This window comes from Ceratotherium simum, chromosome 8, assembly GCF_057802395.1.
Source record: "Ceratotherium simum simum isolate JZ-2026a chromosome 8, ASM5780239v1, whole genome shotgun sequence".
NCBI lineage: Eukaryota > Metazoa > Chordata > Mammalia > Perissodactyla > Rhinocerotidae > Ceratotherium > Ceratotherium simum.
Genome location: NC_141907.1, coordinates 85,315,040 through 85,333,964, shown reverse-complemented (window position 1 = coordinate 85,333,964; position 18,925 = coordinate 85,315,040). Strand labels below are relative to the sequence as shown.

General features: G+C 39.5%; 1 protein-coding gene across 2 annotated transcripts in view; it reads left to right on the top strand.

The window, feature by feature from the left end:
- MANBA (mannosidase beta) overlaps window positions 1–18,925 on the top strand; it is a 129,452-nt gene that overhangs the window by 36,480 nt on the left and 74,047 nt on the right. For both annotated transcript variants that reach the window (XM_004431004.3, XM_087434651.1), the window contains exons 6-7: window positions 1,564–1,739; window positions 2,641–2,751. In XM_004431004.3, coding sequence (XP_004431061.1) covers window positions 1,564–1,739; window positions 2,641–2,751 — 287 coding nt within the window. The remainder of the gene's footprint in view (window positions 1–1,563; window positions 1,740–2,640; window positions 2,752–18,925) is intronic.

The window sequence follows — 18,925 nt, the reverse complement described above, 5'->3', positions numbered from 1 at the left end:
TCACTGCTGTGGCGGCCCGGGTTCATTTCCCAGTTGCAGAACCACACCACCTGTCTGTCAGTTGCTGTGCTGTGGCAGTGGCTCACATAGAGGAACTAGGAGGACTTACAACTAGAATACACAACCATGTACTGGGGCTTTGGGGAGGGAAAAAAAAAAAAGAGGAAGATGGGCAACAGATGTTAGCTCAGTGCGACTCTTTCCCTGCAGCAACAACAGAAAAGACATTTCTTAATTTAAAACAAACAAAAACACAAAGACAATTCTGGAGACGTTAAACAAACAATGTAAATTTAATGGATGATGGAGGGAGGGGTTGTATTGCACATAATATAAAACACTGCTTCAAAACCCTCTTGAAACGTTCTGCGCCATCCCAGACTCCACACCCCGAGTCCCGTTCCTTAGCAGCTGCCTCTTCTTTCTTTTCTCCCCATCGCCTTCCTCTTAGCCTTGCTCCCTCTTCTTTCTCTTTTCCTCCTCTCCATTCCTGAGTTTTCCAGATGGCACTTCCCATCCCTTTGTGCACAGACAGAAATTTCGTGTCTCTGCTTCTTCCGTTTGCATCCTGGTATGTCACTGTGCTGGGGCCCCTAGTGATTTATTTTTAAAATGCAAATCTGATCATGCATCCTTTTTGATGAAAAATCCTCAGTGGCTCCCCACTGATCTAGAGTGAGGTTGCCAGACTCCACACACAAGCCAGCGTGAGCTGGACCTGCGTGCACCTCCGTCGTGCTGCTCGCCCTTGCTGGTTTCGTCACCGCTCAGGTCCTCGCTGTGGCATGGCTCTTTCTCATTGACGGCTCTTCACACTTGCTTTTGCAGGCCTGGAATACTTGGCGTCTTCCTCTAAACTTAGCTAAAGCGTCCTTCTGGGCTCAGCTAGATAGCTCACCCTCTGTAAGTTAGGTGTCCTTCCTTCTGGTGAATATTTTCTTGGAACAGCCTTTTGTTTCTCCCATCTTAGTGTTGTCACAATTTTGTACTCATCTTTATCTCGTTAGACCACTCATGAAGGCAGGGGCCATGTTTATCCTGGTCACTGTTTAATTCCCATCACTTAGCAAGGTCCGTGGCACATGGAAGGAGCTCAGTAAATACTTCTTGGGTAAATATGCTACGTTTAAAATACACCTCTTTTTTCACATTTGATTAATTCTAATACATCTAAGTTTATACTTTATCATATGGCTTAAAAATGCTCAGTATTTTTACTTTATGAAAAGGAACAGGCATGTATCAATCTTGGAAAATTTATGCCATCTTTTCATTTGTAATTTTCTATTTGTGCTCTACTTGTAAAGTTTTTATGACTTATGATGGTAACATTTTTAGAGTAGAAGTATATATAAAATATATAATTTTGGTTCTTCTTTAGAATGAAGGATTAAATTCTAAAGATCAAAAGAGAATGTCTATGTACTTTTTATCATGACAGCACTTGTGAAACACTTACTAGTTCAGAAGCTGCTTTGGCCTTTTCTTCAATGAATCCTAAGGCGTGAGCGATAATGCTTAGCATGTTATATATATATGTTTTTTCTTCTCTTTATGCCGTAGATAACCGTGCCCAGGAGTGGAATCTTGAAATAGAGTCTTCTTTTGATGTTGTCAGCTCAAAGCCAGTTTATGGTCAAGTGATTGTAGCCCTCCCTAAACTGCAAACACAGCAGACGCACAGCATTGACCTTCAGCCTGGGGAGAGGATTGTTGAGCTCTTTGTGAAAATTAACAAGGTGAATGATGGCACTTCCTGAGAAGTACTAGATGAAAAGCAATGCTGTTCAAAAGAAATGGTTAGAAAGAATGGACTGAGTATGAAAGAAAAATGTAGTTTTTCCATTTTCTCCTTCACTTTTAACGTATCATATATTTTTTGTGTGTGTGAGCTAAGGAATGATTTTCCCAAATTTTAAGATTAAGAAAATGGAGAATATGTGATTAATTTGGCGTCCTTTCCTCCCAAGAAGTCAGGTGTGTTATATTTTAATCTTTCTGCAGTATTTGCAGTATCCTAAATCCAAAATGCATTCTAAGCATTATATTTAAATACAGTGAATATTTTTGGTACCTGTAAATTATTTTGAACATTGGTGCTTATTCTACACACAGAATTCTAATTCTAAACTCCTCTTTCCTGGGTAGGCATGGGCTGGATTTTACTTTTTCTTTGTCTTTCTTTTTATTCTTCTAATTGATAATTGTGGACTGAAAAGGTTGGAGCAAGTTAACGTTCAGTAACTGTTCAGATAAAGTAAAAACTCAAAGGGTTTCTAGTTTTGGGCTTGAAAGAAGAGTCAGTCTCATAGTCCCGTTCTGCATGTTGAGAATGAGGAATAAATGCAAGTTTGAGTGTTACAAATGGGAAGAGTTGTGTTTCTGAATATCTGTGTTGTTCTGTTCTTTCCCTTCTCTTTTGGTATATTAATATGCTAAAACCTAGCATGTTGATTTTTAAATATTATCTATGGATTGGTACAGTTTGGCATGATACAGGGAGCGAGATTTATATTGTCTTAGAAACTAGAATGTCTGTGCTTGACTCTGAAAAATTGATATAATGCTCTGAATCACTATACTATTTTGCTGAAAATATGCCACAGATTTCTTAGAATGACTTATATTATTTTTTAAAAGAATATTGCTGTAGAAACTTGGTGGCCTCATGGACATGGAAACCAGACTGGGTACAACATGACAATTCTTTTTAAACTGGATGGAGGCTTAAGTATTGAAAAATCAGCTAAGGTAAGCAAATACTTTAAAATATTTTGTGAAAAAAAATATATTTCTTATCAAAATAGCAATACAGATCTTTGTAGGAAAAGAAGAAACCAATAAAGCTCCTGTAACCCCACTACTCAGAGATAATCACTAGTAACAGTTATATGCATTCAAAAGCTTCTGTGTGTGTGTGCGCACGTACGTGTGTATGTATGTATTTATTTTTATGGAGGTCACATTGGTTTATAACATATAAAGTTCAGGTGTACATCATTATATTTCAGCTTCTGTATAGACTGCATCATGTTCACCACCAAAAGTCTAGTTGCCATCCATCACCGTACACATGTGCCCCTTTACCCCTTTCACCTTCCCCCACCCCCTTCCCCTCTGATAATGACTAATCCATTCTCTGTATCTATGTGTTTGTTTGCTTATCTTCCACATATGAGTGAGGTCGTATGGTATTTGTCTTTCTCTGTCTGACTTACTTTGCTTAGCAAAATACCCTCAAGGTCCATCCATGTTGTCGCAAATGGCAAGATTTCATCTCTTTTTTTGGCTGAGTAGTATTCCATTGTGTATATTTATAGGTAGATATATTTATATCTATATATATATCTGTACCACGTCTTCTTTATCCATTCCTCTGTTGATGGGCATATAGGTTGTTTCCAAGTCTTGGCTATGGTGAATGTTGCTGCAGTGAACGTAGGGGTGCATAAATCTCTTCGAACTGTTGATTTCATGTGTTTTGGATAAATACCCAGAAGCGGAATAGCTGGATCTTATGGTAGTTCTATTTTTAATGTTTTGAGGAATCTCCATACTTTTTTTCAATGTGGCTGCACCAGTTTACATTCCCACCAGCAGTGTATGAGGGTTCCTTTTCTCCACATCCTCTCCAATACTTGTTATTTCTTGTCTTGGTAATTATAGCCATTCTGACGGGAGTGAGGTGATATCTCATTGTAGTTTTGATTTGCATTTCCCTAATAATTAGTGATGTTGAACATCTTTTTATGTGCCTATTGGCCATCTGTGTATCTTCTTTGGAAAAATGTCTGTTCAGATCCTCTGCCCATTTTTTAATCAGGTTTTTTTTTTCTTTTTTGTGTTTTTCTGTTACCAATCCTCGTTTTTTTCCCCCCAAAGCCCCAGTAGATAGTTGTATGTCATAGTTGCACATCCTTCTAGTTGCCATATGTGGGATGTGGCCTCAGCATGGCCGGAGAAGTGGTGCATTGGTGCGCGCCCGGGATCCGAACCTGAGCCACCAGTAGCGGAGCGCACGCACTTAACCACTAAGCCATGGGGCCGGCCCAGGTTGTTTGTTTTTTGTTGTTGAGCTGTATGAGTTTTTTTATATATTTTGGATATTAACCCTGTTTCTGATATATGATTTGCAAGTGTCTTTTCTCAATTGGCAGGTTGTTTTGTTGATGATATCTTTTGGCGTTCAGAAGCTTTTTAGTTTGATGTAGTCCCATTTGTTTATTTTTTCTTTTGTTTCTCTTGCCCGAGGAGTCATGATATTCAAAAAGATACTGCTAAGACCAATGTCAGAGAGCATACAGCCTATGTTTTCTTTTAAGAGTTTTATAGTTTCAGGTTGTACATTCAAGTCTTTAATCCATTTTGAGTTGATTTTTGTGAATGGTGTAAGATAATGGTCTCCTTTCATTCTTTTGCATGTGGCTGTCCAGTTTTCCCAACACCATTTGTTGAAGAGACTTTCCTTTCTCCATTGTATGTTCTTGGCTCCTTTGTCAAAGATTAGCTGTCCATAGATGTGTGGGTTTATTTCTGGGCTTTCGATTCTATTCCATTGATCTGTGTGTCTGTTTTTGTGCCAGTACCATGCTGTTTTGATTACTGCTGTTTTGTACCATATTTTGAAGTGAGGGATTATGATGCATCCAGCTTTGTTCTTTTTTCTCAGGATTGCTTTGGTTATTCAGGGTCTTTTGTTGTTCCATATAAATTTTAGGATTCTTTGTTCTATTTTGGTGAAGAATGTCATTGGGATTCTGATTGGGATTGTACTTAATCTGTAGACTGCTTTAGGTGATATGGACATTTTAACTATGTTTATTTTTCCAATCCATGAGCATGGAATATCTTTCCATTTCTTTATATCTTTGATTTCTTTCAATAATGTCTTACAGTTTTCAGTGTATAGATCTTTCACCTCCTTGGTTAAATTTATTCCTAGGTATTTTATTCTTTTTGTTGTGATTGTAAATGGGATTGTATTCTTGATTTCTCTTTCTGCTAGTTTGTGGTTAGTGTATAGAAATGCAACTGAGTCATAATTTTTCATTCATTATCTTTGTTCTGTTTTTCGGGCACTACTGTTAGTCAGATGTTGGACCTCCTGGACTGAGCAATATTCTTAGATTTCCCCTTCTATATTCCATCTTATCTTTTTTTTTTTTTTTTTTGGAGGCTGGCTGTTTTTATTTATTTATTTATTTATTTTTTGTGAGGAAGATCAGCCCTGAGCTAACATCTGTGCTAATCCTCCTCTTTTTGCTGAGGAAGACCGGCTCTGAGCTAACATCTATTGTGAATCCTCCTCCTTTTTTTTTTTTTTCCCCCAAAGCCCCACTAGATAGTTGTATGTCATAGTTGCACATCCTTCTAGTTGCTGTATGTGGGACGTGGCCTCAGCATGGCGGGAGAAGCGGTGCGTTGGTGCGCACCTGGGATCCGAACCCGGGCCACCAGTAGCGGAGCTCGCGCGCTTAACTGCTAAGCCACGGGGCCGGCCTCATCTTATCTTTTTATTCTATCTTCTGGAAGATTTACTTGATTTTGTCTTCAATTTTTTAATTAGGTATTTTATTTTTGTTATTACTTAAAACATTTTTTAAAGTTTTTTGTTATTTTATTTTAAAAATTGCATCCTATTTGTATTTTATGGTTATAATATCTTCTCATTTCTCTTAAAGATTTTATTTATTTATTTTAAGTATTTTTGAATTTTTCTCGGCATTGTTTTTGTTTTCCACATTCCTTTATTTCTTCTATTTGTTTTCGTTTCTGTCTTTCCCATTAGAGACTTTCCTTGAATGTCTAGTGATCCTTGGTGTCCATTCATTCTGAGGATTAAGGCACAGAAAAACAGATGAGAAGCCCTATATGAGCTTCACTGTTCAATATTCAGGTGGAAACAGCTTTATCATGTGGTGCTGCCCACATATCAGTAGCTGTAGATCTTGTGTGTGTGTGTGTGTGTGTGTGTGTCTGTCTGTATAGCTTTGCCAGTGGGGACATTTTTCAGTCTCTTGCCTAAGGATATAAAACTGGTTGTTACCATTCAAGGAGTCTAGTGGCAGAAGAGGATTAAAGTTCTGACCGTCGTGCGTAGAGTTTCATCAGCCCCCTCTCGCGGTGTGCTTCATATCCTCAAGCCTCTCTGATTCTGAAAGTCAAAATGATGGGTGAGCTTCAGGATCCCTTCTCCTAAACAATGTACTTGAGTTCTGCTGTTAGAATTAAAATATCTTATAGGTCATTATGCATAAAACTGCCTCTCCATGTCACTTTAAAAATATGAAAATTGAGTCAGGATTGGAGTGGAGCTATCAGGAAAAATAGCCCCTGTCCTCTAAAGTGATGCTCTCAAAGTACCTCTGGAGAAGGATGAGCCACCCTCCCCCCCGCAACTCTCAGGGACTGATACTTGAGAAAAATACAATAAAAATGTTTCCCCCGAAGACATAACCATCTGTTTTGCCTCTAAATTTATGAATAAGCCTTATGGCAACCTCAGCTGGAGGATGTTGAAGGAAAAAATTTGACTTTATTTGACTTTTTGAACATCTTTTCCTGTGCCTATTGGCCATCTGTTCATCTTCCTTGGAAAAATGTCTGTTCATAGCCTCTGCCCATTTTTTTTTTTTTTGTGAGGAAGATCGGCCCTGAGCTAACATCTGCCAATCCTCCTCTTTTTGCTGAGGAAGACTGTCCCTGGGCTAACATCCATGCCCATCTTCCTCCACTTTATATGGGACGCCGCCACAGCATGGCTCGACAAGCGGTGTGTCGGTGTGCGCCCAGGATCTGAACTGGCAAACCCCGGGCCGCCACAGCGGAGTGCGCGCACCTAACCACTTGCGCCACCGGGCCAGCCCCTACCTCTGCCCATTTTTTGATCAGGTTGTTTGTTTTTTTGTTGTTCAGTTGTGTGAGTTCTTTATATATTGTGGAGATTAACCCCTTGTTAGATATATGATTTGCAAATATTTTCTCCCAGCTGGTGCATTGTCTCTTCATTTTTTAATTTTTTTTTTTATTTTTTTTTTTTTAAAGATTTTATTTATTTTATTTTTTCCCCCCAAAGCCCCAGTAGATAGTTGTATGTCATAGCTCCACATCCTTCTAGTTGCTGTATGTGGGACTTGGCCTCAGGATGGACGGAGAAGTGGTGCCTCGATGCGCACCCGGGATCCGAACCCGGGCCACCAGCATTGCAGCGCGCGCACTTAACCACCAAGCCACAGGGCCAGCCCATGTCTCTTCATTTTGATCCTGGTTTCATTTACCTTGCAGAAGCTCTTTAGTCTGATAAAGTCTGACTTGTTTATTTTTTCTTTTGTTTCTCTTGTCCGTGTAGAGATGGAATTTGAAAAGACCCCTCTATGACTGATGTCAAAGAGTGTACCGCCTATATTTTCTTCCAGGAGTTTTATAGTTTCAGGTCTTAGCTTCAGGTCTTTGATCCATTTTGAGTTAGTTTTTTTGTATGGTGAAGGAAGATGGTCTACTTTCATTCTTTTGCATATAGCTGTCCAGTTTTCCCAGCACCATTTATTGAAGAGACTTTCCTTTTTCTATTCTATGTTCTTAGCTCCTTTGTCGAAAATTAGCTGTCCACAGATGTGTGGTTTTATTTCTGGGCTTTCAATTCTGTTCCATTGATCTGTGTGTCTGTTTTTGTACCAGTACCATGCTGTTTCAGTTACTATAGCTTTGTAGTGTGTTTTGAAGTCAGGGATTGTGATGCCTCCAGCTTTGTTCTTTTCTCTCAGGATGGCTTTGGCTATTCAGGGTCTTTTGTTTCCTCATGAATTTTAGGATTCTTTGTTCTATTTCTGTGAAGAATGTCATTGGGATTCTGATTGGGATTGCATTGAATCTGTAGATTGGTTTAGGTAGTATGGACATTTTAACTATGTTTATTCTTCCAATCCATGAGCATGGAATATCTTTCTATTCCTTTATGTCATCATCGATTTCTTTCAATAAGGTCTTATCATTTTCATATAGTTTTAAATATATTCGTAGATATTTTATTCTTTTTGTTGCAATTATAAATGGGATTGTCTTCTTTAGTTCTCTTTCTGTTAGTTCGTTATTAGAGTATAGAAATGCAGTTGATTTTTGTAAGTTGATTTTGTACCCTGCAACTTTGCTGTAGTTGTTGATTATTTCTAATAGTTTTTCGATGGATTCTGTAGCGTTTTCTATATATAAAATCATGTCGTCAGCAAACAGTGAGAGTTTCACTTCTTTGTTGCCTGTTTGGATTCCTTTTTCTTGCTTGCTCTGGGCAAAACCTCCAGTACAATATGGAATAAGAGTGGCAAGAGTGGGCACCCTTGTCTTGTTCCTGTTCTCAGAAGAATGGCTTTCGGTTTTTCCCCGTTGAGTATGACGTTGGCTGTAGGTTTGTCACTTTCCTTCTTTACCCATTTTGTTGAGAGTTTTTATCATAAATGGATGTTGTATCTTGTCAAATGCCTTCTCTGCATCTATTGAGAAGATCATGTGGTTTTTATTCCTTGTTTTGTTAATGTGGTATATCACATTGATTAATTTGCAGATGTTGAACTATCCCTGTGTCCCTGGTATAAATCCCACTTGATCATGGTGTATGATCTTTGTAATGTATTGCTGTATTCAGTTTGCCAATATTTTGTTGAGGATTTTTGCATCTATGTTCATCAGTGATATTGGCCTGTAATTTTCCTTCTTTGTATGGTCCTTTTCTAGCTTTGGTATCAGGGTGATGTTGGCTTCATAGAATGTGTTAGCAAGAGTTCCATCTTCCTCTGTTTTTTGGAATAGTTGAGAAGGATAGGTATTAAATCTTCTTTAAATGTTTTGTAAAATTCTCCAAGGAAGCCATCTGGTCCTGGACTTTTATTTTTTGGGAGGTTTTTGATTACTATTTCAATCTCTTTACTTGTGATTGGTCTGTTCACATTCCCTATTTCTTGATTCAGTTTTGGGAGGTTGTATGACTCTAAGAATTTATCATTTCTTCTAGATTGTCCAATTTGTTGGCATATAGTTTTTCATAGTATTCTCTTATAATCCTTTGTATTTCTCTGGTGTCCATTGTAATTTCTCTTCTTTCATTTCTAATTTTATTTATTGGAGCTTTCTCTCTTTTTTTCTTAGTGTGTCTGGCTGAGGGTTTTGCAATTTTATCTTCTCAAAGAACGAGCTCTTTGTTTCGTTGATCCTTTCCACTGTTGTTTTGGTTTCAGTTTTGTTTGTTTCTGCTCTAATTTTTATTATTTCCTCCTTTTGCTGACTTTGGGCTTTCTTTGTTCTTCTTTTTCTAGTTCTGTTAGGTGTAGTTTAAGGTTGGTTATTTGGGATTTTTCTTGTTTGTTGACATGGGCCTGCATTGCTATGAATTTCCCTCTCAGGACCGCTTTAGCTGCATCTCATATGAGTTGGTATGGTGTATTTTCATTTTCATTTGTCTCCAGATATTTTTTGATTTCTCCTTTAATTTCTTCAATGATCCATTGGTTGTTCAGTAGCATGTTATTTAGTCTCCAGATCTTTATCACTTTCCCAGTTTTTTCTGAGAGTTGGTTTCTAGTTTCATAGCATTATGGTTGGAAAAGATGCTTATTATGATTTCAATCTTCTTAAATTTATTGAGGCTTGCCTTGTTTCCCAACATATGATCTATCCTTGAGAATGTTCCATGTGTGCTTAAGAAGAATGTGTAATCTGCTGTGTTTGGATGGAGTGCTCTCTATGTATCTATTAAGTCCATCTCATCTAGTTTTTCATTTAAGTCCACTATTTCCTTGTTGACTTTCTGTCTGGATGATCTATCCATTGATGTAAGTGGGGTGTTAAGATCCCCTACTGTTATTGTGTTGTTGTTAATATCTCCTTTTCGTAGGTTTGTTGCTTTATGTACTTTGGTGCTCCTATGTTGGGTGCATATATATTTATAAGTGATATGTCTTCTTGGTGAAGTGTCCCTTTTATCACTATATATTCCCTCTCTTTGTCTCTCATTACCTGTTTTATCTTGAAGTCTACTTTGTCTGATGTAAGTATGGCAACACCTGCTTTCTTTTGTTTGCCATTAGCTTGGAGTATTGTCTTCCATCCTTTCACTCTGAGCCTGTGTTTGTCTTTAGAGCTGAGATGTGTTTCCTGGAGGCAGCATATTATTGGATCTTGTTTTTTAATCTATCCCACCACTCTGTCTTTTGATTGTAGAATTCAATGTATTTACATTGAGAGTGATTATTGATGTATGAGGGCTTACTGTTGCTATTTTATCACTCATTTTCCTGTTTTTTTGCATTACCTTCATTTTTCATCCCATATGTTTCAGACTACCGATTCAGTTTGGTCGTTCTGTATGATCATTTTCTTAGTTTTCTCTTTATTTGTCGTATGTGTCTCTGTTCTGATTATTTGTTATTAGTGGTTACCACGAGGTTTGTATAAAAAATCTTGTAGGTGAGATAGTCCATTTTCTGTTGGCCTCTTATTTCCTTAGACTAAGTTGATTCCATCCCTTTCCTCTTCCCCTTCTAAGTTATTATTGTCGCAACTTATTCCATCTTGTGTTGTGAGTTTGTGGTTAAAGTGATGAGGTTATATTTATTTTTGGTGTTTTCCTTCCCTTAATCTTTGATGTTATAATTGTTTGCTAACCTATTCTGATAGAGAGCTGCAATTTTTCTGATTTTGTTTACCTATTTTTCTCCTTGCTCAAAGCTTTGTATCCCCTTTGTCTTTTTTTTTTCAGGCATGAGGGCTTTCTTGAGCATTTCTTGTAGTGGGGGTCTTGTGGCAATGAACTCCCTTAGCTTTTGTTTATCTGTGATAGTTATTATTTCTTCATCATATCTGAAGAATATTTTCGCTGGATAGAGTATTCTTGGCTGAAAGTTTTTGTCTTTCAGAATTTTGAATATATTGTTCTGCTCTCTCCTTGCCTGTGTAGTTTCTGCCAAGAAATTGGCTGAGAGCCTGATAGGAATTCCTTTGTATGTTAATTTTTTTTGTCTTGCTGCCCTTAATATTTTTTCTTTACCATTGACTTTTGCCAGCATTACTGCTGTATACCTTGGAGTGGGTCTTTTCATGTCGGTATATTTAGGAGATCTATTGATTTCGTTCATTTGTATTTCCAGCTCCTTCCCCAGGTTTGGGAAGTTCTCAGCTATTATTTCTTTGAACAAGCTCTCTGCTCCTTTTTCCCTCTCTTCTCTCTCTGGAATACCAATAATCCTTATGTTGCATTTCCTAATTGAGTCAGATATTTCTCGGAGAATTTCTTCATTTCTTTTTAGTCTTTGTTCTCTCTCCTCCTCCAGTTGGAGCATTTCTGCATTCCTATCCTCAATATTGCTAATTCTTTCCTCCATATTGTCAGCTCTGTTCTTTAAAGATTCCAGATTTTTCTTTATTTCTTCCATTGTGTTTTTCATCTTCAACACTTCTTATTGGTTTTTCTTTATAGTTTCAATCTCTTTAGTGAATAAGTTCCTGATTTCATTGAATTGTCCATCTGTGTTTTCTTGTAGTTCATTGATCTTTTTTGTGATAGCTATTTTGAATTCTCTGTTGTTTAGGTTATAAACTTCTGTGCCTTCAGGATTGATTTCTGAGTGCTTGTCATTTTTCTTCTGGTCTGGAGATATAATATATTTTTACATACTGCTTGAGGTTATGGGCTTATTTTTCCTCATCCTGAAAATATGTGGTTGCTGCTTCCACCTGCCTCCACTGGGTGGAGATCAAGGGCTGTGTATTCTGAGCCCTCCCTGATCCACGGTCGCTCTGGCTGACTGGCTGTGCTCGTGCTCCAGGTGAGGGGAGGGGCTCTTCCTTTCCCCTACCCGATCCTGGAGGCTTCTTGCTCTTCCCTCACTATCTGCTCTCCTGGGGTGCTAGCTTGATGAAGGCACCCCTGCAACAGTTCAGTCCCCTCCATATGGGAATTTCTCAAAGGCTGTGAGAGAACTTGGAGAGCGACGGTTTTCCCTTGGAGGGTCGCCCCTCCCCCTCTCTCTGAGAGCCGTGCAGACCCGGTCCCAGGGTCGCTGTCGTTGGGGAAGGAGAGGAGTTCTCCTTACCTCCTTCCACTTCCTCCAAGGATTCCAGCACCTCCACCTTCAGATATAAGGCTGCGTGGGTCTCTCAGACGTCTTTTGTGTTGTCGTCTATTGGTATTTGAATGTCCTTTTTGTTATATCTTGTGGAGGAGAGTCTAAGGGAGAAAGCTCACTCCACCATGATGCTGATGTCACCTCCAAGAATGATTCTTAAGTTGCTGATTTGGGCCACTGAACAGATGACAATTCTGTTCTTTGAGTTAAAGTACTCAGAAAGAAGACCAGGGTTGAAGGATGGGATAGGGTGGAAGTTATTTCTGTGTTAGATGTGTTTTGTGTGGAGTGATTGGGAGATACCAAAGGAATAATATTTGATGGACATTTCATTATATAGTTCTCGAGCTTAGGAATTAGATCTGTGTTAAAGATATAAATGTGTTGGTCAACAGAATATAGAGAATTGTTGTCATGGGAGGGAGTGAGCTACCTCAGGGACTGTGTGGAGAGGAGGGCTAGGACAGAACCCCAGGGAACTGAACAGTTAAGCACGGGAGTAGAAGAGAAGCCCATAGAGAATCTAAGAAGGAACAGCCAAAGAGGCAGAGGGAAAACCAGTTTGAGGGGGAGTCACAGAAGCCAGAGGAAGAGACTGTTTCAAGAAGCAGAGAATGTTCTAACAGTATCTCATGCTGCAGGGAGCTCAAGGTAGAAAAGGAGTGAGAAAGAGCCTTTAGATTTGGTAATAAGGAGATGACTGGTGACTTCACCCTGATGGAAATCAGATTGCAGCAGGTCGAGTTATGACTGAAGGTGGGGAAGTAGAGACAATGAGTATAGGCAACTCTCTAAAAATGTTTGATGGGAAGCACACCTGAGCCAGGTGGTAAAGATGGCTGTTTGGGGTCAGAAGATGGGCTGCATACAGGGGACTGTGCAAATAAGTAAATATATTGAGGTCCTGAGATAGCCAGCTTTTTCTTGGATGGAGAAAGGGGGTGTACGTATAGAAAGGGGGAAAGCTAGAATGGCTTGGAATTGGAGCTAATAGTGTGAACTCATGATTTTTAGCATATGTAGGTAGATATAGAAATAAATATAAATGTAAATACATGTGTGTGTGTATTTAGAGATACACACACACACACACACACACACACAGCTCTCTCCAAGTCTTCCAGAGGTCCTGGGAATGGTGGTACTCTAGTAGCAATGAACAGAGGTAGTGTCCAGACTTGTTTTTTAAATAACATTCTCTACTGAAAGGAATCAGGGCTCTTGGAAGAAAGGACTGATTCTGGGGCTGGAGCCTAGAATATCTTGCTGTGCTAAAAAGTAAGAAGGTAGGTCAAGATGGCGGCGTAGGCAGACTCTGAACTCACCTCCTCCCGTGGACACAGCCAATTTACAACTACTCGTGGAAAAATTACCCCTGAGACAGAACTGAAAACTTGATAAGAGGAACTCCTGCAACAACGGACAATCCTAACTGGGGTAGAAGAGGCAGAGACTCCCTTCCGGAGAGGAAAAACGCCGCCTTCACAAGCCGCCAGCTTCACGGCCGCCGGGAGCAGCTCACAGGTATGCACCCACTCTGGAGGCGCGGGGTCCTGAGCCGGGGAGCGCCCCCGCTGTGGGCATTTTGTGGACCCAGCACAGTCGAGACCAGCAGCATAATATCTGACTTTGCCTGCTACTAAAGCATTGGAGAGCACCCCCAGAAAACCCGGTTCACAAAGAAACTAAAACTGGCTCTTAAAGGGCCCGCACACAAACTCACCCGTTCCAGAAAGCATCCTAAAATCACCAGAAAGAAAGGTGCAGAGTGCTTTGGTGACAAGAGACTCACCTAATAGGCCCTGAGTGCATCTCGGTGAGGGGGTGAGACCTCTCCAGGGACTGGGACATTGGCGGCGGCCATTGTTGTGGCCTGGTGTGAGTGTGCTGACACAGACGCCATTGGAGTTCTCCCTGAGGCCTGCTAGCCCAGGGTCTGCTCCACCCGCTAGAGCACCGATTTAATCCAGCTCAGCCAGGGCAGGCAGCCCACCCTAGAGACTGGCCCCACCCAACAACAAGCCCTCAGGCAACTTGTGGGCCTGCATAGATTGGTGACTGGATTCTCTGCAGCCTGGCAACTGAGCGGGGCAGGGTGTGCACAAGGAGCGGGTGGAGAGTGTGGGGTGGTGGCGGAGTGTGTGGGGCTCCCGCTGTGGAGAGACTGGGTCCGCTTGGGGAGGACGGGGTGCTCACACGGGGCAGGACTGTGTTGACTGTGTGTGTGGACCTGTGGGCAACAGGGCTTGTCAGCTGCAGAAGAGTTGTGCTTCTCAAAGACCCACATAGGAGATTTGCCCCACCTTCCAAAGCCTGAAACAATTGGGTGCTCCTGTGCCTGAGGCCAGCCCCACCCAGCTGCAATCCTCAGAGAGCTGACAAGAGACCTAATAGGCTAGAGGCTTACAGCACTTGTAAGGCCCTGAGCCTAACAACCTGCCACACTGGGGGCCTACTCAGTTAAAAGAAATACTGCAACATAAATGTGGTATTAGAGCTTACAGCCAACTGTGCTGGGGCTCCCCACACCTGATAAAGAGACTGAAGGGCCCAAAACAACTACAAGCCGCTGAGCATTACAACAGCTGGCCAGGAGCATAACTCGGTCTCCCTGGGTGCCTACAGGGAGAGCTAACAGGCCACAATAGAAGGACACACGTAGCCCACATAGGGGCCACCCCTGGAACATTGAGAACTGAGGGAAGCACACTGGAAGCCTCCTAAGGCATCACTTACATAAGGTCACCTATCCAAGAGCAGGAGACATAGCTGACCTACCTAATACGTAGACACAAGCACAGGGAAAGAGGCAAAATGAGGAGGCAAAAGAATACATTCCAAGTAAGGGAAAAGGGCAAAACCCCAGAAAAGGAACTAAGTGAAACAGAAATGAGCAACCTACCCGATAGAGAGTTCAAACAAAGAGTGTTAAGGATGCTCACTGATCTGGGGAGAAGAATAGATGAACTCAGTGAGAATGTCAACAAAGAAATGGAAGATATAAAAAAGAACCAATCAGAAATGACGAATACAATACTGGAAATGAAAAATTCATTAGAGGGACTCAAAAGCAGAGTAGAGGATACAGAAGAACGGATCTGTGAACTGGACGAAAGACTAGAAGAAATTACCCAAGCTGAACAGGTAAAAGAGAAAAGAATTAAAAAGAGTGAGGACAGTCTAAGGGACCTCCGGGACAACATCAAGCGCACTAACGTCCGTGTTATAGGTGTCCTGGAAGGAGAAGAGCGAGACAAAGGGGCAGAGAATCTATTTCAAGAAATAACAGATGAAAACTTCCCTAACCTAAGGAAGGAAACAGACATCCAGGTACAGGAAGCACAGAGTTTGTCACCAAGAATCCAGTGCTACAAGAAATGTTAAAGGGACTGATTTAAGGGGAAAAGAGAAGATCACAAATAGGAAAAATTATCTATTTCCATGATAAGAGGGAAATGGATACAAATGCACAAAAAAGAGGTTAGATATGATATCAAAAACATAAAAGGAGGGAGGAGGGGAGTTAAAGAGTACAGCTTTCAGACAGAGGTCAAACTAAAGTGACCATCAATTCTGTATAGAAGAAGTAAGGAACAGAGAAGGACTACTAAAACACTGAGAAAAAAAAAAAAAGTTAAAAAATGGCAGTAAGTACATACTTATCAATAGTTACTTTAAACGTCAATGGACTAAATGCTCCAATTAAAAGGCATAGGGTGGCTGACTGGATAAAAAAACAAGACCCATATATATGCTGCATACAAGAGACACACTTCAGACCTGAAGACACTCACAAACTGAAAGTGAAGGGATGGAAAAAGATACTCCACGCAAATGGCAATGAAAAGAAAGCTGGGGTAGCAGTACTCATATCCGACAAAATAGACTTTAAAACAAAAACTGTAAAAAGAGACAAAGAAGGGCATTACATAATGATCAAGGGAACAATCCAACAAGAGGATATAACACTTGTAAATATCTACGCACCCAATGTAGGTGCACCTAAATATATAAAGCAATTATTAACAGACATAAAAAGAGAAATAGACAGTAACACAATAATAGTAGGGAACTTTAACACTCCACTTACACCAACGGATAGATCATCCAAACAGAAGATCAATAAGGAAACATTGGCCTTAAACGACACACTAGAACAGATGGACCTAGTAGATATATACAGAGCATTCCATCCAAAAACCGAAGAATACATGTTCTTTTCAAATGCACATGGAACATTCTCCAGGATTGATCACATATTAGGCCACAAAACAAGTCTCCATAAATTTAAGAAGATGGAAATAATACCAAGCATCTTTTCTGACCACAACGGTATGAAACTAGAAATCAACTATAGGAAGAAAATCAGAAAAGCCACAAATACATGGAGATTAAACAAAATGCTACTGAACAACGACTGGGTTAACGAAGAAATCAAAGAAGAAATCAAAAAATACCTGGAGACAAATGAAAATGAAAATACGACATGCCAGAATTTATGGGATACAGCAAAAGCAGTTCTAAGAGAGAAGTTTATAGCGATACAGGCCTATCTCAACAAACAAGAAAAATCTCAAATAAACAATCCAGCAATGCACCTAAAGGAACTAGAAAAAGAAGAACAAACAAAGCCCAAAATCAGTAGAAGAAGGGAAATAATAAAAATTGGAGCAGAAATAAATGAAATAGAGACCAAAAAAAACAATAGAAAAAATTAATAAAACCAAGAGCTGGTTCTTTGAAAAGATCAACAAAATAGACAAACCTTTAGCTAGACTCACCAAGAAAAGAAGAGAGAAGGCACAAATAAGTAAAATCAGAAATGAAAGAGCAGAGGTTACAACAGACACCTCAGAAATACAAAAGATTATAAGAGAATACTATGAAAAGCTATATGCCAACCAATTCGACAATCTGGAACAAATGGATAAATTCTTAGAATCATACAACCTTCCAAAACTGGATGAAGAAGAAGTAGAGAATTTGAATAGACCAATCACCAGTAAGGAGATCGAAACAGTAATCAAAAACCTCCCCAAAAATAAAAGTCCAAGACCAGACGGCTTCCCTGGTGAATTCTACCAAACATTCAAAGAAGAGTTAATACCTATCCTTCTCAAACTCTTCCAAAAAATTGAAGAGGGGGGGAAGCTCCCTAACTCATTCTACGAAGCTGACATTACCCTGATACCAAAACCAGACAAGGACAACACAAAAAAAGAAAATTACAGGCCAATATCACTGATGAACATTGATGCAAAAATCCTCAACAAAATACTAGCAAAGTGCATATAACAATACATTAAAAAGATTATACACCATGATCAAGTGGGATTTATTCCAGGGATGCAGGGATGGTTTAACATTCACAAATCAATCAACATAATACACCACATTAATAAAATGAAGAACAAAAATCACATGATCATCTCAGTAGATGCAGAGAAAGCATTTGACAAGATACAGCATCCATTTATGATAAAAACTCTGAATAAAATGGGTATAGAAGGAAAGTACCTCAACATAATAAAGACCATATATGAGAAACCCACAGCTAATATCATCCTCAATGGTGAAAAACTGAAAGCTATCCCTCTAAGAACAGGAACCAGACAAGGATGCCCACTCTCACCACTCCTATTTAACATAGTATTGGAAGTCCTAGCCAGAGCAATCAGGCAAGAGAAAGAAATAAAAGGGATCCAAATTGGAAAGGAAGAAGTGAAACTGTCACTATTTGCAGATGACATGATTTTATATATAGAAAACCCTAAAGAATCCACCAGAAAACTTTTAGAAGTAATAAACGAATATGGTAAAGTTGCAGGATACAAAATCAACATACAAAAATCAGTTGCATTTCTGTACACTAACAACGAAGTAGCAGAAAGAGAAATTAAGAATACCATCCCATTTACCATTGCAAAAAAAAGAATAAAATACCTAGGAATAAACTTAACCAAAGAGGTGAGAGATCTGTACACCGAAAACTATAAAACATTTCTGAAAGAAATTGAAGAAGACACAAAGAAATGGAAAGATATTCCGTGCTCTTGGATTGGAAGAATTAACATAGTTAAGATGTCCATACTTCCTAAAGCCATCTATAGATTCAATGCAATCCCTATCAAAGTTCCAACAACATTTTTCACAGAAATAGAACAAAGAATCCTAAAATTTATGTGGAACAACAAAAGACCCCGAATAGCTAAAGGAATCCTGAGAAAAAAGAACAAAGCTGGAGGTATCACACCCCCTGATTTAAAAATATACTACAAAGCTATAGTAACCAAAACAGCATGGTACTGGCACAAAAACAGACACACAGATCAATGGAATAGAATCGAAAGCCCAGAAATAAACCCACACATCTATGGACAGCTAATCTTTGACAAAGGAGCCAAGAACATACAATGGGGAAAAGAAAGTCTCTTCAACAAATGGTGTTGGGAAAACTGGATAGCCACATGCAAAAAAATGAAAGTAGACCCTTACCTTACACCATACACACAAATTAACTCCAAATGGATTAAAGACTTGAATGTAAGACCTGAAACTATGAAACTTCTAGAAGAAAACATAGGCAGTTCGCTCTTCCACATCGGTCTTAGCAACATCTTTTCAAACACCACGTCTGACCGGGCAAGAGAAACAATAGAAAAAATAAACAAATGGGACTACATCAAACTAAAAATCTTCTGCACAGCAAAGGAAACCATCAACAAAACGAAAAGACAACCTAACAATTGGGAGAAGATATTTGCAAACCATACATCTGATAAGGGGTTAATCTCCAAAATATATAAAGAACT